The sequence below is a fragment of the Passer montanus genome, unplaced genomic scaffold (assembly GCF_014805655.1).
Source record: "Passer montanus isolate IOZ18808 unplaced genomic scaffold, ASM1480565v1 scaffold29, whole genome shotgun sequence".
Classification (NCBI taxonomy): Eukaryota; Metazoa; Chordata; class Aves; order Passeriformes; family Passeridae; genus Passer; species Passer montanus.
In genome coordinates, this window is record NW_024367596.1 from 9,401,829 (window position 1) to 9,428,803 (window position 26,975).

General features: G+C 41.8%; 3 protein-coding genes across 16 annotated transcripts in view; 1 reads left to right on the forward strand and 2 right to left on the reverse strand.

The window, feature by feature from the left end:
* Positions 1 to 10,549, reverse strand: part of LRCH3 (leucine rich repeats and calponin homology domain containing 3) — a 60,654-nt gene extending 50,105 nt beyond the window's left edge. For all 13 annotated transcript variants that reach the window (XM_039713442.1, XM_039713444.1, XM_039713453.1 and 10 more), the window contains exon 1: positions 10,326 to 10,549. In XM_039713442.1, coding sequence (XP_039569376.1) covers positions 10,326 to 10,536 — 211 coding nt within the window. In that variant the 5' untranslated portion in view covers positions 10,537 to 10,549. The remainder of the gene's footprint in view (positions 1 to 10,325) is intronic.
* A 911-nt stretch (positions 10,550 to 11,460) lies between these two features.
* Positions 11,461 to 25,586, reverse strand: FYTTD1 (forty-two-three domain containing 1). 2 transcript variants are annotated; one of them, XM_039713848.1, is made up of 9 exons: positions 25,424 to 25,586; positions 22,311 to 22,442; positions 19,226 to 19,371; positions 18,327 to 18,439; positions 17,276 to 17,372; positions 16,298 to 16,359; positions 15,376 to 15,450; positions 14,454 to 14,580; positions 11,461 to 13,426 (listed from the first exon to the last, which is right to left on the reverse strand). In XM_039713848.1, exons 1-9 carry the CDS (start codon positions 25,569 to 25,571, stop codon positions 13,331 to 13,333), a joined length of 996 nt encoding a protein of 331 aa, XP_039569782.1. In that variant the 5' UTR covers positions 25,572 to 25,586; the 3' UTR covers positions 11,461 to 13,330. The 2 variants fall into 2 exon arrangements, with proteins under 2 accessions (XP_039569782.1, XP_039569781.1); XM_039713847.1 differs by having other exon boundaries at positions 19,226 to 19,404.
* A 19-nt stretch (positions 25,587 to 25,605) lies between these two features.
* Positions 25,606 to 26,975, forward strand: part of RUBCN (rubicon autophagy regulator) — a 29,434-nt gene continuing 28,064 nt past the window's right edge. Inside the window, exon 1 of the mRNA XM_039713840.1 lies at positions 25,606 to 25,669. The gene's annotated coding sequence lies outside the window, so the exon portion shown is untranslated. The remainder of the gene's footprint in view (positions 25,670 to 26,975) is intronic.

The following is a 26,975-nucleotide window of genomic DNA, read 5'->3' on the forward strand; positions in this document are numbered from 1 at the left end:
ACAGAAATGAATCTGTACTTCTAACAGAAGTAAAACTCCCTGGCCACTATAAAGAAAGAATGAGAATGTGAAAAGTCTCACCTCAAACTATATCTGAAAATAAAACTATTTTAGTCTGCATTTCTCCTGATAGTATTCAACAAACAAGAATTTTTTATTTAAACAGTGCCCACAGTGAAGTAAGAAACAACTGTTGTAACTGTGACAAGAAATACTAAGTAAAAGAAATGGAGAGTACTGCATTTCACTCTACAGAGCAAGGCAGCAAGAGTGGCAGGATGGTACGTTGCAATAAACTGACAAAAAACTTTGGTAATCAAAGTCTGCCACTGGAGTTTGACATTGCCTTTAAAAATGAACATCAACATTACGCTCAAAATAACTCTTCTGCACAACATGCAATTTTATGATATTATGTAATGTAGTCACAGAACTTCAAATCATTTGGCATGGAAATAAAATACAAAGGCATATGAAAAACCTGTTTCAATGAATTCACTTATATGCCGTACAAAACTTGAAATGAGATTTTATAAAGGCATAAGATGGGTGTCTTATAATTTCTTTTTAGCTCCTCTCTTCATGGAGCACAAACTGTGCTTTCCAGCTTTAAAATGACAAGCTTTTGCCTGAGAAGTAAAACAAAACAGCAAAGTTCTTCTCTAAATGCCTCTGACATAAGGATGTTGTGGGGCACACAGGAAGGAAGCAGAATGTGCCACATGAAATAGAGAAAGCAAGATACAAAGAGTTGGGAAATGCAGTGATAGGAGGATTTCTTTATGGTCCAAACCAGAACAGAAATAGAACAGGCAAATCTGAAAAGCATGCTATAAATATGAACACAATTTCTTCTAATATGATTAAAAAACAGACAGCAGTGCTCAGCAGACTGAGACACCTCCAGCTGAGGAACACAGAAGTACAAAGAGCTCCTCCAAGGGTGAAGTGGCAGGCAGCCCACAGACTGGAGAACAGAAAATCTCAGGGCTCTGCTCAGGTCTTTGTGTTTGTTTGTTTGCTTTTGTTATCCCTAACAATTGTCAGGTACCAGACACATTCCTCCTTCCTACACCGAGAGAGCCCCAGGGACATGTGCTGCAGACATTGATTAGGAGAGGAAACCCCTTCCCCAAACCAGAAAGAACAGCACCTCATTTGAGTTAGCCCAGAATCCACTCATACAGCTTGCAATGCCTGCTTCTAAAAACCCTATTTCTATTTATAACATTTTCAGCATGGTTAAGAAATGAAAAGAACTGTATCATACGGCAAGAATACAGCCAAAGTTAGTTAAAAAAAAATCACATTTCTGCCTGAAAATTTAATTAGACAGAAACAATTAGAGTCATTATTAAAACTGTTAAAAAGTTTTTCTTCTATTTATACACTGCAAATCTGGCAGCACTGGAACAACTGCATTATTAATGAAAATCTGTAGTTTTACCTTTTGCTTTATGCATCCAAAGTAGAAAAGTGTGTTTTAAGTGAAAGAAATATGAACTGAATAGTATTTATCTATATGTGGAAAGCTACTTAAGCAGTCTGTTTTCAAACTGATAACATGTTTTTCATATGGAATTTCCAGACTTATTTCTTAACCACTACAGGGCAATACAAGGGCTGTGAACAGAAACTGCAGTGCAATGAAGCTGATTAAAGAACCTAACAGATGCATTTCTGACTTTACTGTATTTGTGAAAAAAAAAAAGAGATGACAGATGTTTAAAATATCTGTATTGCTCAGTTACATAATTCACAGCCAAATCACGAGCACTAGAAATGTGTGTGTGTGATTTCCTTCACCATGCTCAGAACACCACCAGTTCTGAGCTAATCACCAGTGAAGGTTTGAGAACTATTACCAACAGTGAAGCTCCTGGGATTTCCACACTGACTTTTAATGGTAATTATAACAATCTTCTGACACACAGCCATCCCTGAATGATGTGACACAATTTGCACCCAGCAGAACAGAGCCAAGAATATTTAACATCTGAATATTTGCAATAAGTTTACAGCTCCACTGGATGACCTGCTGTTTTAGCATAGATGGGTTCCAAAGATAATTTTTTACCTTGCTAAGCACAAATCTCTCCAGTCCTTTGCAAGCCAGCAGAATGAAAGGAAATAGCAGATATTTTATGGCTCACAACCACATTCAGTCGTGGCCCTCTACAAAAACATTTATTCCATAGCTGAGCTTAGGACCAGTGTAATGACAAGCTCCTAATTGTCCTGCTATTATTGTGCTCAATGACTCTCAGTCCCTGAGAACAGTGTGACTGACACCAGCTCAAAGACCAGTAAAAGCCTTGGTCCATGACTGAACTAAAGGGTAATATATGTGACCATAAATAATAGTAATCATGAGTTAAGCGTGTTCAAATTATTACTTGTCTCATCAGCATCCTAAAATTAATTTTCTGATTTAAAAGGTATTTCCTACCAAATGTTCAGATACCAGTTATTCCTCTTTTTATCATGCTAACAACGTGGATGAGAAGAGTGGAGCTGGTGATGAGAGAGGTGTTTGAGACCAGGCAAGATTAACCAGAAAATAAGAAAGCGTTATAACATGGAAGTTAGGATAAAGGAGGTAAAATATGTGGGCAGAAGAGACAGAACTGAGATAACAAACATTGCTGGGAACAAGACACATGACATGAACACAGGGAGGAACCTGTGTAGAACATAATCACCTGGTAGAGCATAATCACCTCCAGAACACCCAAACACAGAAGCTACAATCTGATCAAACCATCACCTCTGCCCTCAAACATCTGTACAACTTGGAGGTACAGCATCCCACCCTACCAACAGGTTCCAGGGAATGACAACCTCCTGCTATCTTGCTGGCTCACCTAAGTGGAACGTGAAGGTTTGAACTGTCCTGAGGAGTCACACAGATGTCAACTTTTTTACACTTGACCATTCTAGAGAATTCAGACTGCATCTCTGATGCAATTTAGAATTCAGCATCAGGAAAGTAACCTGGAAAACACACTGATATTTTGTAAAGGGAAAACTCAGTTAAAAACTTAGGTAACATGGCTAAATGAAGCACAAGGATGATGAAGTCTATCATCAGAGATGCCCACAGAACTTTAATTGCTCATTTCCTGTGCATATCTACTGAACCCATGTCTTCAATTAAAAACCACATACCACTTTTCATTCTTCTTCCAATTTTTTCTGTTCAAATTGACCTTTTCAGACAAGATGAAATTACTGTGAGAATCAGGACTGATCACAGTCAAAGTCTTATAAAAGAGAGTGTTGAAAAATCATGAGGGAAAAAAACCAAAAGAATTACACAAAGGAAAAGGGATGGTTAACCTGAAAGTAGTGAACACTGCTTTGGAAAAACAGATTGCATACTGTCAGTGCCATATATTTCCTTCATAATACTAAGCAAATTTTCTAAATGAATCTTTCAAAAATATATTAATTGATCACTTTTTTTCTAGTTGTTGGGCTTGATTCCCAGTATTTCTAAGGAGTCACCAAGGCTTCTGAACATATTAAAAGTTACATTTAAAAATGCCTGTAAGTTCAGGCACTAAGTATTTTAAATTTTGGTACTCGAAATCAACAGATGCTTTCAAACTTTGTACCATTCCAAGCTTCATGCATATAAAATGCAGTAACATTACCACGCTTCACTGCAGAGAGATTACATGAAAAATAGTGTTTGAAAACTTTTCAATAGTCTGCAGCACTACCCAAAAGCCCAAGGCAACAATAACACGTTTCTGTATTCAAAGCTAAGTTTCAACAATAAGCTGAATAAAGAGACTAAAATTCACATGGGTCACTGAACAATGTGGGGTGCTGGGTGGAAGTGAATAGATGCTCCCTAATCCTCCTGCCCTCTGCACAGAGCACATTATGGTTACAAACCATATGTCCCAGCAGCCAACACCTGGGCTGCAGGGCAAGCTGGGGGTTTCAGTATATTCTCCTTTTGGAGTGCCTGAAGCTCACTGGGAGAAGGCTAAGAGTGTAAATACTTTAACTTCCAAATCAGTAACATTATCAGCTAGGAGAGAACAAAGACTCCTCACTCCAGAAAGTCATGAGGGCTGTCAGGGGAAGCAGCAGTCTGTAGTGTAGAATTGTAAGTGAGGCTGAAGCCAAGGACTACTGGGGCAGTTTTGGGGACTTGAAGCTGAAACATTAAACCCTATTCCTGCACATATACAGAAGCATTAACTTAGGCACAACAGGCCTATCAAGAAAAGACCACAATGTTGTACCCTTTGCATCTTCTCTAAGTATCTGTAATTCAGAGAATTAAGGCAATACTTTTAACTCTGATGCCCTGATAAATCAAACCACAAGACATTTCTAACATGAATGGATTTCCACCCCTCCACTTTGGAGAGGGGGCCACAGCAGATGAAGAAGAAAGCACCCTGCACAGCCCATGGCTTCAGATGAATGAATACACAACTGCAATTCATTCAAGCTGTTTGGCCAACATCAGAAACCATGAGGTCCAAGCCTGATTAGTTATTACAGAGAGAAGAACCCTTGAAGTGAGTTATAGCCTTTTTGTTAGCTACCATGTAATTTTATTTTTAACACATGCTACATAATTTGCAGTGTTTGTTCTAACTAATTCTTTACTGCTGGTTCTTCTGCTGAACAAACTAATTACATCTACTTCACTCTAAACTTGAACCATCAGCATAAGACAATGTATTTTGCCAAACTGATGCTCAAGAGCCAAACCTATCAGTAATAAAGTTCCACTGAATGAAATTCAACTCTATAAGCCATATTGTAGAATGAAAAATTTTTATGCTCATTGAGTCAAAGGGCAGCAGAGTGTTTGACAGAAAATGATTAGCAAATTTACAGGAGGTCAGTGGTAAAAGGTTACAAAACAGAGTTAAGGTGTGGTTTCATAACTGGTGCGAGTCAATTTAAGCTTACACATCTGCCAAAACAGATCCTCTCACTGCCATCATCCATGCAGTGCTGCCATCCTTTCCATTTCCTGCATTCACATGCACGTGAAGCCCTGTGAGCTGTCCAAGGATGTGACACACCAAGTCATTGGTTGGATTTTCAGCCAGATGAAGGCCCTGGGATTGTGGTGTTGGCTGTGTAGCAGGAGATGAAGACAGAACTTCTTCCCATTTTGGCATCAGCATAGAACTCAGATCACATTGAGCTGTGTATTTATGATGGTTTTCTGGGAGTATTGAGCCAGGATAAATTTTCTACCTCCAAACACAGGTACAACCACAGGAGAACATAGCTGGAAACATCATGAAAGAAACACGGACAAATTCTTTTTCCCCTAAATTCTAATTTGTCCTTCATATGACTAGAGGGCTCAATATATTCAACTATGAATCCCTACCCTCTTTATTTTTATGTAGTTACAGTTATCTCCAAAAATATAACCACAAGGGCATATGTAGCCTGGACAGTATTAAAGAAATTAAATCTGATCATGATGGAGTCAAGGAAGGGGAAGACTAGGGAAGTAACTAAAAACACATGCAATACCACTGAACACCACTTACAAGAACTCACTGGCAGTAAAATTTAATGGTAGGACTTAATTGTTTGTTTTAAGAGATAAACTCACTGAACAAAGGCATTCTGAATATCACGTATTGCTTTTATTGCCACAAGGATTAGAAGCTACAAGCTCAGATTGTGTTTTCCCAGTTGCCATAAAACGTGAGGCAAAAAGACTTCCTGTGTGCAAAGAGCAGCTGAGCATTACTGCAGTGCTCAGGTCTCCATCCCAACCCAACACAAGCAACAAAAATGAACTGTAAACTACCACAGTCTACTGCTGTGTTTTCATGGTAACAAAAAAAAAAAAAAAGCCAGAGAACTGACCTCAATTTAGCAATTTACCAAAGCACCACTCTCAGACAACTCCATTAGGTCAAGAATTGCCAGTATTTATACATAGACCAAATGAGATCAAGACCTCCCAATAACAGAAACATAACAAGAACAAAACCAAAAGGGAGCAATAATCAAATTAAACAAGGACTGACACAAGTAGGAGTTAAGATAAAAAAATGCAGCTGAATGGAACAAGCTGGATTACTGTCCAAAGGCAGGGAAGGGGTTGTGATCCTCTCCCCTTCCCACTCCTACAGCTACTGGAACTTCTGGATAGGGCATTTCTCTTTGGGTTTTGGTAGGGGTAGCAACAAGGACACAAATACAAACACAAGAATCTGCATGACGCTACTGACATATTAGGTTTTGGGTTTTAATATTGAAACTTTAGATGATCTAAGTATTTAAACTCCAGTGTCCAATAGTCTGAGATTTGAACAAACAATAATCCCAAATTCCTTCCAAGTTACCTTCAAGATCACAATAAGTTTACATTCAAAATACAGTAACCCAAAATTTTTTTTTTAAAAAATTACTTTTAGGCTGGTTTTGACTGTGCTGTTGTGGCTTTAAGAACAAATGTTTGGCTGACAGGACCAGTGCTGTCTGAGCCATGCTGTGCTTCTCAAGCCACTTTACATTTCATGAGGCAGTATCAACTGAACCTCTAGCAGGAATGAAAACACCAGTGAGACCCTTTAGAGCAGAACACTCACATACTCACTGCAGCCCTTCTAGATGCATGCAAGCACTTGGCATATAGAAAACTTACTGACACTACGGGCAGATTTTACCATTTCTATTGAGAACTAGTAAGAATAAAACTACAGAGATGCCTCATTGGCAAAGCCATTGAAAAGGCACAGCAGACCATTTTATTCTTCCTGTTCAGAGTCTTTCTATCCTTTTTTACTACTAATATATTCCAGAAACAAGACATAGTGAGCTGCATGTAATTATCTTACTCAATTTCCATACAACAGACACTTCTTTTATTGCATAAACCCACATATTCCCATCTTCTCCTTTAAAAATGGAGACAGTGAGTGGTTTAAGTAATTGCAGCTGTCATGGAGGGTTTGACAAATAACTTTTCTGCTCAATGTATGCTTTAGGCCACTGGGAAAGCTGTCAAATAATGACATCAGAATCTACATTAATGCTGGCAAAATGCAACTGTGCTTCCTTTCACATTTAACTCAGGTGGTTTATAGCCCTTCTTCTTCCTATTCTGTGGTCAAGAACATGAGTGGAATGAACAAATGGGCTGTAACTCAGATAAAATGGGGAGAGATAATGAATGTTAAATGAAAGTATGAAAGAAAACCAAAATAAAAAGTATGAAAGCATATCCTTCATTTAATAATGAAGAAGCTCGCTCATTCTTCATCAATGAGATTTGTAAACCTGGTCACTTCCTAAAAGTCCAATTAAGATGTAAGGGAGGAACACAAAGGAATGAGATACTCTTTCAGTATTTAGGTTATTACTACACTGCATTTCTTGCACATCCCTCACATATGAGAAGATGCAATGGGTGACTGCACCACACACTGCAGAGAGTTACTTTCCTGCTGATCCATGCCAAAACTGTCCAGACTATTCCATCTCCAGTTTGATTTTTAAGGCGATCTTAATTCCAGTCAAAGTACAGAACAACTAGAAACTCACTACTGCTTTACTGCCTGCTGAAGTTATATGTCAGTTCTGAGAGTAACCCTGAGCATTGATCTTGGTTTAAAAAGTCACATGTGGGTTTGCATCATCGGGAAGACAGCAGTGCCCAGAAGCAGCCAAGGCTCTGACAGGACTAGAGAATCCACCTTCCAGTGAAAAGTTTATGGACTGAAGAAAATGATTAATGAGGAACTTTATAATACAGTATTTCTTGTAGGTGGAAAAATTAAGTTCAAAAATAAAGTGCAGCAAACCTGACCTGGTTTTGCTGCTCTGGTGACAGTTTAGGGAGTGGTTAAGAACGGTACCCAGAAGCTATTGCAGCCTGAGCACCAGGGTTAGCATTAGTCAAATCTGAACTCATACCTGGTCCAAAAAAATGTGATCTTCCCATTGATTTAACATCTGGAAATGCACCTCATGGCTGACATCACCCACCATCACCCCCAAAATCCGCACAGAGCACCCGACTAAATTGATCAAACCTCTGATCTGCAGCACCCTGCTCCTGCTGGCTCACCTGCGCTCAGAGCAGCTCCCAGGCAAGGCCGGGGGCTCTGTCAGGCTCGGGGCAGGGAGGTGCAGGTTTCTCGCAGTAGTCTCGTTAATGAGGGATGTGATTCATCCCCACCTCGTAAGCACCCATGCGGTTACACTGACACGCAGTTACTTTTATTGCTACAGGAATGGGAATGAGCTGTATCAGTACATGATTCACACCACAGAGGTGTCTATTCAGGCACATGAGCAGGAAGGTTTGCACATCGTTGTTTCATCTTCAGTTTTGTTACTAATTTGTAATTTGGGAGCAATTCCAGTCATTTTTACGAAACACAGACACCCAGCACCTCATGTTCTTGGAGTCTGCGGCACAGCATGTAGGAAGGCTGCTGGAAGTCTACTGTGTGGGGTGTTTAAAGTGTTTACTTTAAGTGTTTATAACACCTAACACACAAATACATTGTATCATATTATTTGTGGCTAGTCCCATACAAAAGAATTTTAAGTCTCCTCCCATTAACAACATTGTGCCCAAAGTTACTAAAAACAAAAACAAGTCACAGAACAGACCACGCTAAAAAAAAAAGCACAAGATGAAGTTATTCACAGCAGCCTTCAAAACAGAGAATTTAAACAGAATGTGTGTCCCCACACACAGTCAATAAGCTTTGCTTTTTACAACTTAAGAACAGTTCTAGCTTTTTTCTGAGGTTCATTGTAATGATAAATGCACAAAAGTGTATGGCATGCACTGCTGCTTATTAGCATTTAATGCCTCTTGAACAACTACAATGCAAATATTCAGCACAATAGATGGGAACCTTGGTGGGAACAAGAATTCCCACAAATTGTTTAAGAGTACAGTAAATGAATAGTGTTATAAACAAAAAGCCCAAACCCCTCACAAATGTGTATGCTGCCTTTGCTTACACATTAATCCACTACACATTCATTGTGCAACTGCACTTGCACAAAAGAAACATAAAACACCCCAAAATTTTATATCCCAACAAGAACTGTTTTCTGTGTGTAGATGTGTTCAAGACAAGCAAACCAGTGTTGTCTCAAGGTTTGCTTGACTTTTCATGAGTGTTTCTTTTGTCAGTGACAGATTTCTGCATAAGTAGGATGTGACAGGACAGAGTATGAAGCCAAGACAATTTTAAAGAAGCTTCCATTTTGAATTACTTAACGACAGTGCAATCAGCACTCTTACAAACAAACATGGTAACTTGAAAAAAGTGATACTGGAAGCTTACTTCTAAGCTTTCAAGCTACAACAACACTAAAAAGTTTAGATTTCAAAGCTTCAAACAGACGGCATGCTGACACCTTTTAAAGTTACTTTGACTTCAATTCTACAACTGCACAAACAAAATAAACTAAATCTGACCTACAACATGTATTTAGAAGATTTCTACATCTGCACAAACTCTCATTTCCCAAGTCTCACCTCTCTAGTTAGTACAGAAATATGCAAACACTGATGTGTTTTCACTTGTGATCAAGGTACTTACAGTCAAAGTATATATTTTTAAGTCTATTCTCATGAATACATTTAAGGAATAGAGAGAACAAAAGCTCTAATGCTTACTGTACCTTGTAAAGTAATTAACAATCTTTAATATCCTTAAATCCATGTTATACAGGAGAAAAAAAGAAAAGGCTGTGATTATATTCATGGTATCTTTCATATCTTCTTATAGCTGTTGAAAATTACAGTAATACAAGCATAAGAGCTTATAGAGCTTATAAAAACCAGTTTCTTTAGCATACACACACCTGACAGCCCTTCCTGGAAAGTTGGCTTCCCGTGTCAGCAGGACAAGATGAGAGATTGTGAGGGTGCACACGTATGTGTATATATACACACACATAGATGTATCAGAGCAAGAAGAACACCAGCTAAAACCACAGCAGCGAGCAGCAATTCTGAGGAAAACCTCACAACGCCCTTTAAAACAGCTCCCCATAAGGGAAACATTTTACAGCAGAGATGACAAAGAAGAAAACCCCTACAAACGGGAGAGATCTCATCAGACGGGCGAAGGAAGAACCCTGCCACAGCTCCTCCATCCTGCCTCGAGAGCCGAGGAGAGGAAGGGCGGAGAGCGAAGGGAAGAGGCGAAACCAGCTTCAATTTATCGAAGAGACAGCAAGTTGGTCACCTCAGACTCAGTCCGGAGCGAGGGGCCGCTAGGGCAGCCAGGACGCCCAGACCCCCGCTCCCACTCCCCGCTGCCTCGCCCCCCTCACGCCCCGTCCCTCACCAGCCTGGGTGGTGTCGCTGAGATCGTGGTTGGCGGCGCTGGCCCGTGGATAGTCCCGGAGCTTCCTGCCGCTCAAACTGAGAGTCCCGCTGAGCGCCGCTTCTTCCAGGGCTCGGTCCAAGGAGCGGCTCCAGGAGCCGGGAGCCGAGGGACCAGGCGGAGCGGGACAAGCCGCGGGCATCGCGGCAGAGCCGCCCTCCGGCGCCGCCATTTCCCCGCCACAGCCCGGCCGGACAGCGCATGGGCCAGCCTCGCCTCGGGGCCGCGCCCTCCCGCCCGCCTCGGCCCGGCCCGGCCGGCGTGCAAGGGATCGCCTGGACACCTGCTGGAGCTGTTAAAATTATAGTTTTCCCGCCAACGTGGGATGTCACAGGATGGTTTCTGGCTGAGCATCGCTCGCAGCTGCTGGGTGTCGGGCCCGTTCCAGCAGCAAACAAGGGCAGAGCGCACAGATCTCCGCTAAGTGGGAAATCTAACAACTACATCACGCTTTTTAACTTAAGGATTGATTAGATTAGAAGGCCACACCCTTTGCTACATGTTAGTAAATGCCATCGTGCCCTGCTGCTTCCACTGAACGCACCTGATGCTGCAGCCAGCACGCGTGAGCTGATAAGGAACAACGAATAGTCAATAATCAAGTAGCGAGACAATGACAATATTTAACACCTTATCAAACATATTTACAGGCAGTGTTTTGTCGTGCACTGACCATTAACACGGTTGTGCCTCCTGCTGGCACAGCACCCACGCTCGGGCTGGTGGTGCGGCACAAGGTGTTGATGACAGCGATTCTCTATCAAGACATGTCACAGCAAAGTCGCTGCTTGCCACGACACATCTGCTGCTCTCACCACACCGACTCACTGAATTAGGAAGCGCTACTGAAATATTAATTAGTAGCTGAGACATTCAAATGCAAGTGAGCCTCTACAGTGCCACTCCAAGAAGTGCTCCCTTGTCAGTGTTAAGCTGGGCAAGGAGTGTGAACCCTCTTTTAAGTTACGTTGCTTTCTGCTGTCTTCTTCAGAATATTTAATAAGAATTCGATCAGTAAGAACCCCTTGCAGGCTATCAGAAAATTCACATAACCAGTATATTGCCCAGGTGGTTATAACAGGAACAAGACAATATGAAACCTGTAACTTTTTATTAAAAAAAAAATTAACAGCTTCAGAATAGATCAAATGTAATAACTTCTCCGAAAAATACCAAAAAGTACAGTGTAAAGCATCTTCTCATTAAATACAAACTAGCACTTTTGATGCACTGCATCAATGTTTTGCATCTAGGTTGATGCAAAAGAATTTTTTTGTTGCATCCTGGCACATGGAAAACGTATACACTGAAACAGGATGACTGACTACTCTTTACCTACTCAAATTCTAACAGTGGGACATTTATTTTAAAAAAATCCTACTAGTAATTGAGAAAGAAACCTTAACACCATTACATTTAGTTTGCCTCTGCTAAGGTATATTTTTCAACATTAAAAATAAGGGTTTATGTCCTATTTAGCATCAGAGTGCACTGATGCTAAATAGTCAGAGTGCACTCTGACTTCAAAACAATACCAAAAAAAAAAAGCCCCTCTGTTGTCAAGTGCTCTTCAAGGCTGAAGTTGCCAGTATATGCTAGTTAACTCGGAATTTGATAAAAATGCAAGGAAACCAACTCTGTCAAATATAAATTCTTCAAGAATGTGAAAAGGAGTTAAACCTGCTTCAAACACCATAAACATGCCTGGATGCAGCAAGGCAGCCACTCTTGTACCTGACTGTACCTAACCCTCCACACCAAAGAGCAGTGCCAAGATCATCAATGCCTGGTCTGGAAGCAATTCTGAAGAGGTGCCTCAGTTTCAGGGATTATATAAATATAGATTGAGGATACCCCAGTTGTTATTGTCCTGCAGATTCTGATGCACACAGCTATGCTTAAAGCAGGTGGCTACATGTTCCTGCCTAATGCCTTACACGTGCTGGCAAAGTGAGGGCTTTCCTCCAGAAATGTTCCTCAGTTTCAAACAATTTCCAGATGTCTGACCACTGTGGATCAGCTTCACATCTTGCCTCTCTTTGGTATAAACAAACAAGTGCCACAAGATTCCTTGCCTCCAGCTATTTTTAAGAGTTGGAGAAAACCCTCTAGGGGCAAAGTATGCAGGATGAGAATCCTGTATCTGGGAGGGCAAGAAACTCTACCATACTGCTGACTTCCTTGTGAAGGAAGGCTGTATTTTTTCCTATCAAGTTATTCCAAACCATGAAGTTATTGCATTAAGTTTCTGAAAAACCTTTCAAAAAGAAATGTGAAGTTTCAGAAGAAAAAGAGACTGATGAACTCCATTTACAGAGGAGGATGATGAAGCTGAGCTATTTGGAATACAAAGGACTCTCACACTGCCTGTGCAGTATTCCTCCAATATGGTATATGATCTGGACCACCTTTAAGGATAAGAGTAGAATAGTCTCCATCCCAGTTACAAGTTTTGGGTCTCAGCTAACAGCTTTATTTGTGAATGTGAGGATGCAAAACAGTTTTCAAGAAAGGAAAAAGAATGGAACTTTAAAAGCACAAAGAAGTACAGAACCAATGCTCCCATGAAAAATGCCGCTACATCGCTACCAAAGTATCCACGGACTGAGGCTCTGTGCTAAACTGGTCTCTGAAAGAGAGCTCAAAGGCAGTCCCTAAAAAACCCTAAAATGGGGTTTATAATTAAACACTTAAACAATCTTTACCATAACAGAGGGGTCAAAGAACTCAGCTGGGCAACAGAATCTTTTCCAACCAGGTGATGGTGCCACTAGTCAGATCAATTTCCACTTTTTCTCCCTCAGGGCATTAAGTCGTTTACCATTCCAAGTAACAAAGAGAGATAGCACTGCCACCATCTTAGCAAGATGTCTGGAGAATTCTAGTGACATATGCTGTATTCTTCTGCCCACTTTTATGTCAGGGGCTCAGGCAGGTGGGCTCAGTGCCCAAGTCCATCTGCGAGGTTAGCCCACTGTTACAAAACGGCTTCCTTTGTTCTGAGACAGTGCTGTCCTCTGCTCCTTCAGGATCCCAAATCGCTCGTTCAACGTCATCCCTGTCTGAAAAAGAAAGTAATTTAACCAAAACTTTAAAGGTGTTGGATTAATTTAATCAAAGTTTTTTCTTCAGTCTGTATCATCACTTGACTCCTTAGTTGCCTCACTTGGATTTTTTGTCACTTCCTACACCGTTTAAAAATCAGATTGCATTTTCAGAATTAATTAAGAACACATGGTATATAATGTCAATACTCAAAGCCTACTCAAAATATTGTTAAGTTAAACTGAGGACAGACAGACTGAAAACTAGAACTTCCAGTAAACACTGCCCCACATAGATTCTCTGCAACTTCAACAAATGCAACATTTTCACTATTTTAATGCAGGTTGCTTTCCAGTTCACTCAGCTAAGGCAGCAACCTGGAGTCTAATCCAGAAGTTCAATCAATTTTACACTACAGTAGTAGACTTTCTGACATAGTTCTTATTCCTGGATGGAATAAATGCAGATCAATGCCTTGACTCCATGCAGATTTCTACAACTGCACTAAGGAGCTGATTACAAGAACAGTGTCTAACTCTGTCACCCTGTAAGAATTCCTTCATTGACAGCATTAGAATTGCTGCACCAAATCACCTGTCTTCGTGAAACTTGTGAAAAATTGCTCATCTTTCAAGCCTTTACATGCTCACATTTAATTTTTTTTCCTAGATGGACAGCAAAAGTTGCCTTATAAATTTGGCTGCCAGGGCTCCAGGCAGGTCACAGTTGAAAGCAGCTCTGAATTATTCACAGTTGCTGATGCAAGCACAGCAGGAATACCAGAAGCCTTTTAGAAATATTCAACATTTTAAATCCATTTAAATCATGTGGGCATGCAAGGCATGAACTAGAAGAACAGGAGCAGTGAGTTTAGCTACTTGCTTGAAATTTCACAGCAAGTTAGCGGAAAGACTGGAAGTGGAAACAAGAAGTAGTCACTAGTTCTCTCTTTCTGTCACTTGGGAGTCCAGGAGCAAAGTGCCTCACTGGCTTTTATTGGTCTTGAAACTACTTCCACAGTTATGAGAGGAAAATTGCATTTACCTGTTTTCCAACACTATTTATATCAAACTGCAATGGAACCCCTTTTGGAATCTTCTTCTCTTCAGTTTGGTCCCTCTTCATCAGAAACGGTGGCACAGAACTACGAGTTAATCGTAATTTCTGGGAGCTGTGAAAGAAGAATGTTACAAAGGACATGATGAACATGTATTTTATGCAAGAAAGCCTTAATGCTGATACAGGTATGAATTTTTCATCAAATCATTTGACCAGGCTGGCTGAAAAGCTGGAGGGCAAAAATTCAAGAAGGTAAGTCAGGCAAAACTAAAAAAGGGACCATTTGTTATGGTTATCAGACACAGAGTCCCAGCAGGAAATCAACTTATTTTTCATCTGCAATTTTATTGACAAATGTGTAATTTGTGGTTAATTTATCATATAAATACAAAAAATAAATTTGGTACAGTCTTCCATACTGATAAAACGCTACCAAGGAAATGCTAATCAAGACATTTTTAAAATATACCACCTATAAACAACAGTACCATCAACATCCCTAACACAAATACAGCAATGCTCTCTTTAAGTACAAGTCCAGCAGTATTTTTATGAATCAGGGAGTAACTGTTACCATCACTCATCAAGTAGGTGCTCATTCATTTCCACTCAGAGGTGGGAAACAGCTGTGACATGGCCTGATTTGGAAGGGACAAAGTGAAAATCTACTCATCCACTCTATACACCACATCAAGCTCCTAACTGGGAGCTGACACGTGAGATCCAGCTGTGATGTTATTCAAACACTGCTCGGAAAAATTCGGAAAGGGGCCAGACTTAGAAGCCTTCACAAGAAGCTATGACTTTGAGGTCGCCTAAAACATTACCTGCAAGGAATGCATTATATGGTTCAAAGCAGCAATTTCATTTATGTTCAGAACATTTCAGAACTTAATTGAAAACTCACACTGGGCTTATGATTGCTCCTGGATTGTCAATAGACACAGTCAGGATCCCTCCACTTGTGGTAGAAGTTCGCCACCTAGTTTGAAAACACAAAAATCACTTACAAAAATTGTGCAGAGATTTCAGTCAGGGTATCTTTAAAGGTATGTTCAAGATATTGGCCACCAAAGAATGTGCAAGCTTTCAGAATGTTGGCCAGTACAATTTCACATGCTACTGACACACTTGGCTATCCATTCTTGTACCTTTTACATTACTTACACCTATTCAGGAGAGCACTAAATCACACACTGTTGAGGTGCACCAGAGCTACAGCACTGACTCAAGAACTCACTTCTTTAAAACATTTAGTTTTCCTGCCACACATAGGGCCAAAATGGCCCACACAGCAAATTCAAGAGCTGACAGACACATTCTGTAGCACCTGCTGCTTTCCTCAGCCTTTTGTGTTCCCAAGAAATACCCTGCAAAGAGCCCAGCAGGCACAGAATGGTATGGGAAGAGTATATGGGGGAAGAGCCCAGCAGCCTCATTGGGCTCTGCCTTTTTCATTTCTGAACTGCTTCACAGGCTTATAGGCATATTAAATAAAAGGAGAATTACAACAAGAGCTCAGGGTAACACTGACATTTGAATTTTTTTCTAGTCTATGCAGTATTCATGAGGACTAGAGATTAGCCTGATCTTCTTACCATCTTCCCCCTCATTCCTGCAAATGTCTTACGCAAACCAACTCCTCCTGGTTAAATTAGAAGATAATTTAGGAAATAACTGAGAATAGGGGGAGGATCACTGTCACTTTAGTTGATATGCCTAGAGGTGAAAAAAATTCACCCCCCTTCTATTATCATATCCAGGAAGTCTGAGCTAAAATGAGAATCTTACGTGCTCCAAAGCTGAAGATTTCCAAATTAGATACTTACTGGCGAGTTCTCTTTCCTGTCTGATTATCAAGATCATCTGTTGACTGCACTTGGGCCTGCACCTGAAAACACATCAGTACAGAGACCAGATTTGAATATTGTTTCGATTCCTATTGTAGCAGCTGGAAATACAGAAGTTCAAAACCAGAAGTTTAAAGCTGTTTGTACACTGTGCACAAACAGGTTTGTACCTTCAGAGGGACTTCAAAGATAAGAGTCCTATTAATTTCATAAGACATTGCAATGAAATTACTTCAGGAACACAAAATGAGTTAAACAAAACTGCCAACAGAGCAATGGCAACATTTTGGAGGACTACGTCAGCCTAAGATACATCAAAATATTACTACACTAGCAAGAAAAGTCTGTCTAGTTCCTGATCCTGTCTGTAATTTTGCAAACCATCTGGAAGGAAGTGAACAGCTACTTATAGTCACAATGATGGCAGATGTAGAATGAGGGCACAAATAAAACCAAACCCATCACTTTTCATTCAATGTGCACTCTCTGATCTCTCCATCCTACTAAAAATAACTAAAAAATCCTTAAGTAACTAAAATAACTCAAATAAATAACCCCAAAATAACCAAAAAGGCAAACCAAACCATAATCAGATTCTAAAATGTGTTTCTGCTCTATTATTCACCTGAAAGCAACTTCTAAAAGCTGGACAGAGCTTTATAACATTAACTTTTAAAAGAAGGAAAAATTAATACCTTGCAACTAACCTCAAACACTGAGAAGTTCCATGCCCCTCAGAACTGCTCAATTACGTTGGAATGTGAAGCAAGACTCAATGGATTATAGTAAGTAAAGAGAATGAGTCCACCTCCCCAGAAGAACCTATGGCTATTTCCCAGTGCACCTGAAGTTTCTACTCAGATCTGATATTTGAAGTTGATTCAATAATATCAGTGTTACAGGTTAGCTTAGAATCTATAGCCCAACTGCCTTGTTCTTTTCAAAATTTGTATTTACCTTCAGGCCCCTTCTAAACAGGAAAGTTGCTTGACGAGTGTCTTTCTGCTGATTTAGTTTGTTTCCAATTCTGACAAACGTAGATGGCATGTTATTTCTGTAAGATTTATTAAAAAATATAGTTATAAAAGGCTTCACAGGGAACATCTTAGAGACACTACTATGAAAGTCAAAAAAGTGTCCAAAACATCCATAAGGATATCTGTAGTGCTGCCTCTTTGAGGCTGAATGCTTCAGCTGGGAAGCTCCTCATTCACTAGGAATGAAACACATTACTCATAAATGGAGAGATCACTGTTGGTACATAGAAGCCTAATGTTCATACATCACAGGACAATATGGTCATTAATTCTGCTTTTCACTTTGATCAGTATCCTCCAGCACTTTCAACATTGTTGGTTAGATGGAAAAAAAATTTAAATCAGTATGTATAAAGAAAGTTTGTTTACAGTTTTCAGGATATAAACACAGAGTGAAACCTTTTATCATGGAGACCATTTCAGTTGCAGTTTATAACAGACGTTAATTGCAGCACAAATAAAACATGCAATGACTTTCCTGAAGCTGCAGATGGCACCAGCTTCCACAAAGGCATTTAGAAAGTTCACTAAACCATGGCTAACACTTCTGAGCTATCAAAATCTACAATGGCCATTTCCATACAGAATCATAAAACACAGAACGCTTTGGGCTGGAAGGAACCTTAAAGAACCCCTAGATTCAACCCCCCTGTCAGGGGCAGGGACACCTTCCACAAGATCAGGTTGCTCAAATATAGGCTGCCTGTGATTTAACTGAAGGCAGAATACCAGGTGCTCAAAAGTAGAGGCACTCCTTAGTGCTCTACATCATAACAAACATCTGGCTTTGTCTTGAGACCGTGTTTGTCACATTTTTGGCTTCCAGAATTGTACAACTTCACACACAAGGTGGTTTTGACCATATTGCTACTGCCAGTACCTACTGTCTTCTCTTAGCCTCAGTCCTGTCAAACAAAATTCACTATGGCAAGTTGCCAAGTAGTGTTCAGAAAGCAGGCTTGGTAATTTACCTCCTGTTTAGCAGGGCAGGCCTCCTGAGGGCAGGAGCTTGTTTTCTCTGCATTTCAGATTGCCTCTGCAGGTTTGTTTTCCTTTTCAAGACCGGGTAATTCCGCTGTGCATTCTTAAAAAACAACAAACATATTCAGCATAATGTTTGCTGTACACACACCAACATTTCAGTTTCCATTTACAAACTGTGATTAGAATACACTTGGCTTTGCCTATCTTTCACAATCTAGTGCAATTTGAAAACACCTTCTACAGTTTCATGAATTCTATGTTCTCCACATCCTCAGGAGAAAACGAAAAGCAATATACCTTAGCAGTTATTTTTTCATTACCATATCTCCCTAAACTGAAGGTTAGGGAACTTAAGGTTCCCTAAACTGACAAAAATCCATGCTGCACAAGTCTTAAAATCGGTCTTCTTCAGAAATCCAAAGGCAAACCCCATTCTACAATACTGAATGAGATGAAGCAGGCAACAAGGCTGCTGGAGCAGTGCAGAGAAGGGAGCCTATTGATGGAGTTCAGTATTCTGCAAAAACTTGCAATTTTCTAACAGCACATGCTTAGCACCTGCAGGTTGGCTGAACCACTGGTCTGCAAGAAAACAAATTTTCCTTGTAAAAATGCAGGAACTCCCTCCATACTCGCACAGAACATACTTCTGTACTTCAACTCCCATGACTTGCAACCCAATTAAGTGTTAGAAACTATTTTCACACCTAGTCATTATCCAGCCCACTCAAAACAAACAAGATCTCAGCTAACACATTCCCAATTTGATAAAAGATTTACCATTTGTCTCCATTTTATATTTCAGTAGCACTGCTCTGAAGCACTCGTGTTTCATTTTATTTAACCTGTTCTGACACAAATCACCAGGGTTGCAGTAATTAATTACCTTCTCACTCAGTGGCTGTCTGTTCAGAGGACTGACTCCTTTGTGTGAACCCACAGCTTTCTTGGCTGCCAGGCCAGTTATGACTCCATAAGAACGCTTCTTCCCTGCTATCTTCTTTCTGCGCGCCAAACGGTTCTTACCATAACCTGCAACGAGCACAGAGAGCTCAACAATTCTTCCTGAAAGAAAAGATCAGTGCTTTAAGATGCCTTGCAGGCAGCACAAGTTATTTGGCTGCACACTTCAAGCCTTGGAGCAGAGGCCACCACTACACTTGAAGGCAATTTGGTCACTCAGCTTAGCAGGTCTGGCCCAAGCCCCAGCACAGCAATCATCTTCTTCTCATACAGAGCACAGTTTTACTCTAGTTCATTGCACTAATTTCTGCTGAAAATTTCTTCTTTGACATGTCTGCAGGGAGAACTTAAGAGTCTTCTAGCACAGAAAACTACCAAAATACTCTGAAATGGAACTTCATCAAGTACTGAACAATATAAACCAAACCAGAGTCCCTCAGCTTCCTACCCATTCAGCAAACTTCAAATTACTAGTTTAATTTAAAATGAAAAAAAAACAACCAAAACAGCTTCAAAGATTATTTATTTAAATCAGTGGTTCCCAAGATACGACTTGGAAGGAAAGAACATAGCAATTGACCCACAAAAGCACATGAAACAGCACATGAATTATATCACATTTGAAGTGTTTTCAATTAGAAGTCTGCATGGCAGTGCAGCCAAACTGAGGACTGAAAGCAGCTTTTGAATATAAAAGGCTTTTAGTGAGTCTGAGGTCTGTAGTATCTCCAGTTACCAGGGTTTGATTAACCCAGTCTGGAGTCATTTAGCTTCAAGCTGTGAATACAACCATGCTTCAATTTTGTCCCCAAGCACCCTTGCCTCTAGAACCTCAGACTGCTAAACAAATTTCAGACTGAGGAGTCAGCTCTCCAGCAACAGACACATTTAGTTTTAACATATCTGACTTAAAAGCATTGACAATAAATCTGTGCTTTCTCATGAGACAGGAACCATGACATGAGGTAAGCCACTGGTCAGAATCCAGCTCAGATCAATCTGCCATGGAGAACTGCTGTGTGCACACATTTTGTGGCTGGTTGGCAAATGCTCTTCTTTTCCAAGAGAAAAGCTGAGAAACAGGGTTGCTTAGGCTGAAAGGGACCTCACAAGCTCTATAAACCAACCTCTGCTCAAATAATTAAAACCTCCAAGTTAGCTCAGGCTGCACAGGGCTTTGTGCAGTTGCATTCTGTGTATCACCAAGGACAACTTTTATTCAAATGAACAATGCTCATCTCTCTGCTTTTAACCCAAAAAGATGAAAAGAATCCAGCTCAAGTTCCTCGCTTCTTTCCAGAAAGTTTGGCAGCCACTTCTAAAACCACAAGGAACTGAACACTTGATCATTTGTGGTTTCTGCAGTTGTCCACAGAGGCTTTGCTACTTATCAGAGTAACTTCAATAGCAACAGAGTAGCAATAAATCTACTGCTAAGCTACTAATAACTAGAATGCTCACAAGAACTATTTAATGACTCCTTCTGCTTAAAAACAATAGAAGATATTTGTTTTCACTGCGAGAAAATGTGCCAAGCTATACAGGGGGAAGCAGCTGAAACTATTCAATGTTTCAAGATGTCATGCATCTGGCAATTTTGCAAAGAAATTGTTTGCTTTTTCCCAGAACATAGGCAGAGAATCTGGTGAGATTCCAGTAGAGAAAAGTATCTGCCTACAACAGCAGTAATATGAGTTTCAAGTTTGCAGATCAAGCTTCTCCTAAAATTCTAAATCCTAATACTTGTTTCTTTCGTGGTCTTCTGATGATAAACAATTGCACTTGACAACTGCAGTTATAAACAGAGCTTACATGTTTGATAATCTACAACTTCAATTCACTTACTCTTCACCCACACAAATATCCTCACACTTGGGCTGAGAGATGTAAATTCTTCTCCAGCCCTGTCACCAATTTATTAGAGATGTACAAGTAACACAGTTGTGTGGCCTGCACAGAAACCAAAACTCCCCTGAGTAACACAACATTCCACTGATCCTTAAAGACATTTGTGTCTAAAACACAAAGGAGGAGCTGCTGCTACAACAAACATTAAGCAAGACAAAGGTAAGACAGGGATCACTGTGAGTACACCAGACAGATGTGCCTTTGTTTTAAAGGAATGCTACTAAACAAGAAATTGCATGTATTAACCTAAACACCTAATTAGCTCATGGTGGTAAGCTTTCTTATCAGACAGTATTCTTCCACATTTTGATCATCCTGTACTAAATAGATACTTTTCAAAACTAATTGCAAGCAAAACCAGTCTGCACTTCAAGCAGGAGCTATCCATGTACTGAAGTAAAGCCTGGGAATAATTTTAAAACTTCTCCTGTTTATCAAAAAACCATGAGTTACTCAGGGGAACCTACAGCAAAGCTGTTATTGTGCACTCTTCCTCTCCTCACTCCTTTTTGTATTCCACTGGCTTAAGAAGGCTGACACTGTACTTCCTCTGCATCTCAAGCTCTTAAAAGAAAAGCCAACTCACACTGTGCACTATCCATTTAAATATTCCTGAGCCAGGATCACAGTCTATAGTAACAGCTACTTTGGGGAGGTCTGTAAAGAGAATTCTACCCAACAAATATGAATATACTTTTCTTTTGCACAAAGCTCTGAGCTCTGGCAAGGCCTCCACATCTCCCAATACAAAGGCTTTGGCATAAGCACTTCTGTCTATCTCTGACAAGGGGCAAGGTATCATCAAAATTTCCAAAATTAAAATTAATGTGAAGAATCAGAAAGCAAGCCAATTCTTCCTTGAGTCAAGGACAGTCCTTCAAGCATCTAAGCTTCCTGGTGGCTAAACAAGTCAATTACTTTCTCACACTGAATCAGAAACAAAACCAATTATAAATAGATTTAAAATAGCCCTGAATTATAATCAAAATACACTATTTGAAAGACAAGTGAACTGACCATGTCAATCCACACATTTCATTATTCTACCTTTCAGCTCAAGAAAGATAATGTGGAATCTGTGTTGTGTGTGGCACACTCACCTTTCTGCTGCTGCATTCCCCACTTGGAGCCTTGTGAACTGAACTGTTGAGCTCGATTCTGCTGAAGCCCTCTTTTTATTTTGGGAGAATATTGCTTTCTCTCTTCTTTCTTGTTCAGCTTGATTATATCATCTACAAAAAAAAAGAAAAATTGGCATACTGTATAAAATTTGACATACTGAATAAAACCCCCAAACAGCCTGGAGTCAGGGGTGACAGACCAGTCAATCCTGCAAAGGCAGCACATACAAGTTAAGGTTCCAGAAACATTACCACTATAAACATCCAGTCCCTGTTATATCTTACAGAAGTTACTTTATAATACAATGCCCCAGCAGAAGGGAAGCAGTTCCATACATCCAGAAAATGTGAGACACATGTAAGATCATGGCATTCAGCCCAGCATTAAATTTCAATCTGGATGATTCCATTAGTTTTTGTACATGGTTAAAGAAAATGAAAACCCAATCTCATGCCCAGATTTTGCAGAGACCAGATAAATTGTGAATTCCAGCCTTAGTTCCTTCATCCTAAGCTACTTAAGAAAGATCCCACAGACACAACTCAAGCCATCAGTTATCTTCAGATGTTCACCAGGACTGAAATTATGGGGAAAAAGGCAAGCAAGACATCTCTCCCCAGGAATCTACAATCCAAAGCAATCACCTTATCTATTGTCCAGGGGAACAACCCCAGACAAGTTATTAATCAGTTCAAAAATCTGTGTAAGAAACAAGCTGATAAAAAGCAAACAACATCTGTCCAGTGCAAATTATGCTACAGCAGCTTGATTTCCTTCACTGACCTGGGAGCCAGCTCAGGAGAGAAGAGTAAAGCAAGAGGTGTGGCAGCTTTTATCTGACTGCCAGCTTGTTCACAAGAACACTTTACAGGAAACTGTCAAACTGTGTTTACTGCATCTTCACCAGGAGAGCACAACTGATAAAAAATGTCATGTTTTAACAGGGAGCCTCCCCAAATAGGTGGACAGTCTTTTTTCAGTCAAGGAAAGATGGAAATGGGGTTACTGTGTTTGTGGCCGAGTTCAATGGACTCATAAGGGGTAGAACAGAGAAAACTGTGTAAAAACATAAACAACAAAAATCACAACACTATTACCCAATGGTTTGCATCCTGTCAAAAGAAAGCTAAGAGAAAATTAATTCACTTTGCTGTAAAAATCTACTAGGACAAGAACACTGATACAGGTCACTCAGGGTCTGAACTCTACACAATCTTCTTTACCAAAGGGGGTGGCCCTGGAACAAGGATTCCAGACTATCCTTTTATACAAAGAAAACCAAAGCCACTTCAAACATGGATTCATGCTTCACAGTTCATCTGCTTCATCTTAAATCAATTTTTTCCAAGTTGCTGCACACAAGGCTACAACTTTTTAAATTTCAGCTATTCTCTTATTTGGGTAAATGAAGGACATTTGGGACTTCATGCATTTGTCAGAGGAGCCACACTGAAGCAGTTTTCTATCTTGCATGAGATCAGAGATCACAACTACAGCTAGAATAGCAGAGTTACCTGGGAGCAGTATCCAAATGGAAGCTCAGCTGCACACAACACAACCAAAACATGTTTAATCTTTATTACTCTATGAGAATTTACTCAACATCATGATCTCAATCTTAAGGCTTCCTAGATTAGGGTCATGTCAGTTTCTTTGATACCACACTAGATGTGGGAGTGCATCTTCCCTTTGGTTACACCTGACACAGAGCTTTCACCTGGGGACAGCAGCTGGGGTGACAGGGTTCTCATGCACCCAAAGAAGCACCCACTTCACAACACATCCTCCTGTAAAACAACATCCTCATGACACTGCAGCAGCTCTTTGCAGTCTGCTATTAGTTAATGGCCAGGACATGCAGCAATGACTGACTGACAGGTTAGCTCAGCCAGGAAACATTGGAATATGTGAAAATACAACAAGCCAGGATCAATAACTCTACCAGCAACCCTGAAAACAAAGATTGTGTGCAATGGTAAAAACAGGTTTAGCTTTCTATGAATGCTGTAGCACCACTCTACATTCAAACAAACTCTAAACATCATCTCACAAGTTATCTCCACTGCCCAAAGAACTCCACTGAATTATTTACAGCGGGAAAAATTGTACATATCCTCTTATTTTATGGAGGCCCACAAAGAGACCAAGTCCACTATTAATAATTTCAGTTCACACTATGAATCTTTTGCTTTTTGAATAAAGTCTCCCAATAGCACCAATCTATCATGCTCTGGTAGTACCACAAAGCAGTATTGGAACGTACAAAACAAATTAATTTTTTTTGTCCTAATAAAAGTAAACTGCAGCCCATGAACACACCAAACTGCCCCTGACTGTTAAGGGGACTCAGTACACAGCACCAGAACAGAGCTCTGAGATACCTCCCTGAAGTATCCACAGCGTGGATGTCTCTTTCTCACACGCTGGAGTGACACAGCTCTGCAGGTTCGTAATGAGCCTGTGCAACTTCCTAACCCCCACACCCTGCACAGGAGAGCAGGGGACACGGGGCAGATTGTCACAGCAAACTACGTGGAAGAGGACACGTCATGCCCGGCGTGGCTGGTCTTGCACAGCAAGGAGGTTACACGGGAGACTTGCCCCAGCCGACTTCCAAACCTGAGGAGAACAAAACGCCCAGGCCAGCTGAGAGACCACCAAACCTCACCCGTGCCTGCAGCTGCGAGCGCCAGGCGAGGCCCTGGCACGCTCCCGAGGCCGCCGGGCCTGAGGCCCGAGTCCTGAGGCCCTCACTGGGCCGCAAGCGCCCCGCTCTGCGGCCGGCTCACACCACCACGCGACACAAAGGGGTCCCGGCTCTTCCCCTCCAAGGACCGCGACCCCGGACGCCGCCGGTCCCGGTGGCACGGCCAGGATCGCCGCCGTGCCCACCCCCGGCGCCAGCCTCGCCCCTCCTGCGCTCTCGCTGTGGGAGGGTCGCGTCCTTTCCCCTCCCCACCCCCCGCCATCGTTGGTTCCGCCCGCGCCGGTGCCCCGTTGGTTCGTTCCGCCCCCCCCGTCCCCGGCACTTGGTTTATCCCGAGCCCCCCGCCCTGTCGCCTACAGCGGCCGCCCCGGCGCCGCTCCTCACCCAGGGACATGTCGATCTTCTCCACGCTCTCGCCGCCGCCGTGCCGGGCCCCCGCCGCGGCCGAGGAGCCCGGGAGCGGTGCCGCAGCCCCGAACGCGTTCATGGCCGCCTCCCTCAGAACGAACCGCCCCCAGCCGGGCCGGCGCATGCGCAACAGCTCCGCCCAGCCCAGCGCACAGCCGCCCGCGCCGGGGAGCGGCGCAGCGCCCCTCCGGCACCGCGCCTCCTAGCGGCCGGGAGGAGCAGGTACAGCGGGCGGGGGGCGCTGCCGGGGGGCGATTCCCGGGGGGCGATTCCCGGGAGCTATTCCCGGGGGGCGATTCCTGGGGAGCGATTCCCGGGGGGCGATTCCCGGGAGCGATTCCCGGGAGCGATGATGCCCGGGGGGCGATTCCCGGGGAGCGATTCCTGGGGAGCGATTCCCGGGGGGAGATGCCGGGGAACGATTCCCGGGGGGCCATTCCCGAGGAGCGATTCCCGGGGGCGATGCCGGAGAGCGATTCCCGGGGAGCGATTCCCGGGGAGCGATGCCGGGGGGCGATGCCGGGGAGCGATGCTCGAGGTGGTTGGAAGCACGGAGCAGCTCTGCTACAGGCTAAAAGATTTGGGGTTTTCAGCCTGGAGAAGAGAAGGCTCCGGGAGATCTCATTACAGACTTCCAGTACTTGAAGGGGCCTCTAGGAAAGATGGGGACAGATTTTTCAGCAGGGTTTGTTGCAGTAGGACAAGGGGTGATGGCTTTAACCCGAAAGAGGGTTGGTTTAGACTGGATATAAGGAGGAATTTTTTATACAATGAGAGTGGTAGAACACTGGCACAGATTGCCTAGGGAGGTGGAGGATGCCCTGTCTCTGCAAACACTCAAGGTCAGGGTGGATGGGGCTCTGAGCAGCCTGATCTCGTTGAAAATGTCCCTGCTCATGGCAGGAAGGGTCAGACCACATGACCTCTACATGTCCCCTCCAATCCAACCATTCTGTGTTGCAGGGCAGGGAAGGGTGTTCAGCTGAAAGTTGATTATGAGATGCCTTTGCCTGTGACCCCCATGCAATTGAAATAATCTGTTCTGTGAACAACAAAACCAATCCAGGGTGGTTTTGAGCACAATTGTTTTCAAATGTCAAACAGCAGAGTTCAAACTAGGTTCTTATTTCAAAATACCATGTAAAGCTTAAAATTACTACTTAAACCCAGAACAGTGTGTCCATACTTTGTTGTCTTTGGGTTCTTTTCAGAGTTGTTATCTTTGCTAGTTTGTGGTCAGAATCATGTGATTGAGAAACGCAGAAGATAAATTGTTTTTTTTTTAACAAGGAATCTAGCAAAGCCTTTCCCTGCTCCCTGTATATTTGCATTCTTTGGAGCTGTGGTATTGGTGGGCCAGCAGTACACATGTGCCTAGTGGGCAGCTGGCTGCTGCTAAACAAGTTACATGTAAAAGGGCTTTTTTACACAACAGCACTTTGTTCACTTGACACTCACAATTAAGGGATAGCAATTATCTCTGGAATCTCTACATCTTGCTCGTGGTTGGTTGAAATTGGTCACTGAG

Excerpts from the sequence above, each read along its gene's own strand:
- FYTTD1 (XM_039713847.1), bottom strand. The coding sequence starts at position 25,571 with ATGCGCCGGCCCGGCTGGGGGCGGTTCGTTCTGAGGGAGGCGGCCATG. Across the intron at positions 22,443-25,423 it reads GAAGATCGACATGTCCCTGG|ATGATATAATCAAGCTGAAC; the intron begins GTGAGGAGCGGC and ends TTTTTTTTGTAG. Across the intron at positions 14,581-15,375 it reads GGAGCAATCATAAGCCCAGT|CTCCCAGAAATTACGATTAA; the intron begins GTGAGTTTTCAA and ends CTTCTTTCACAG.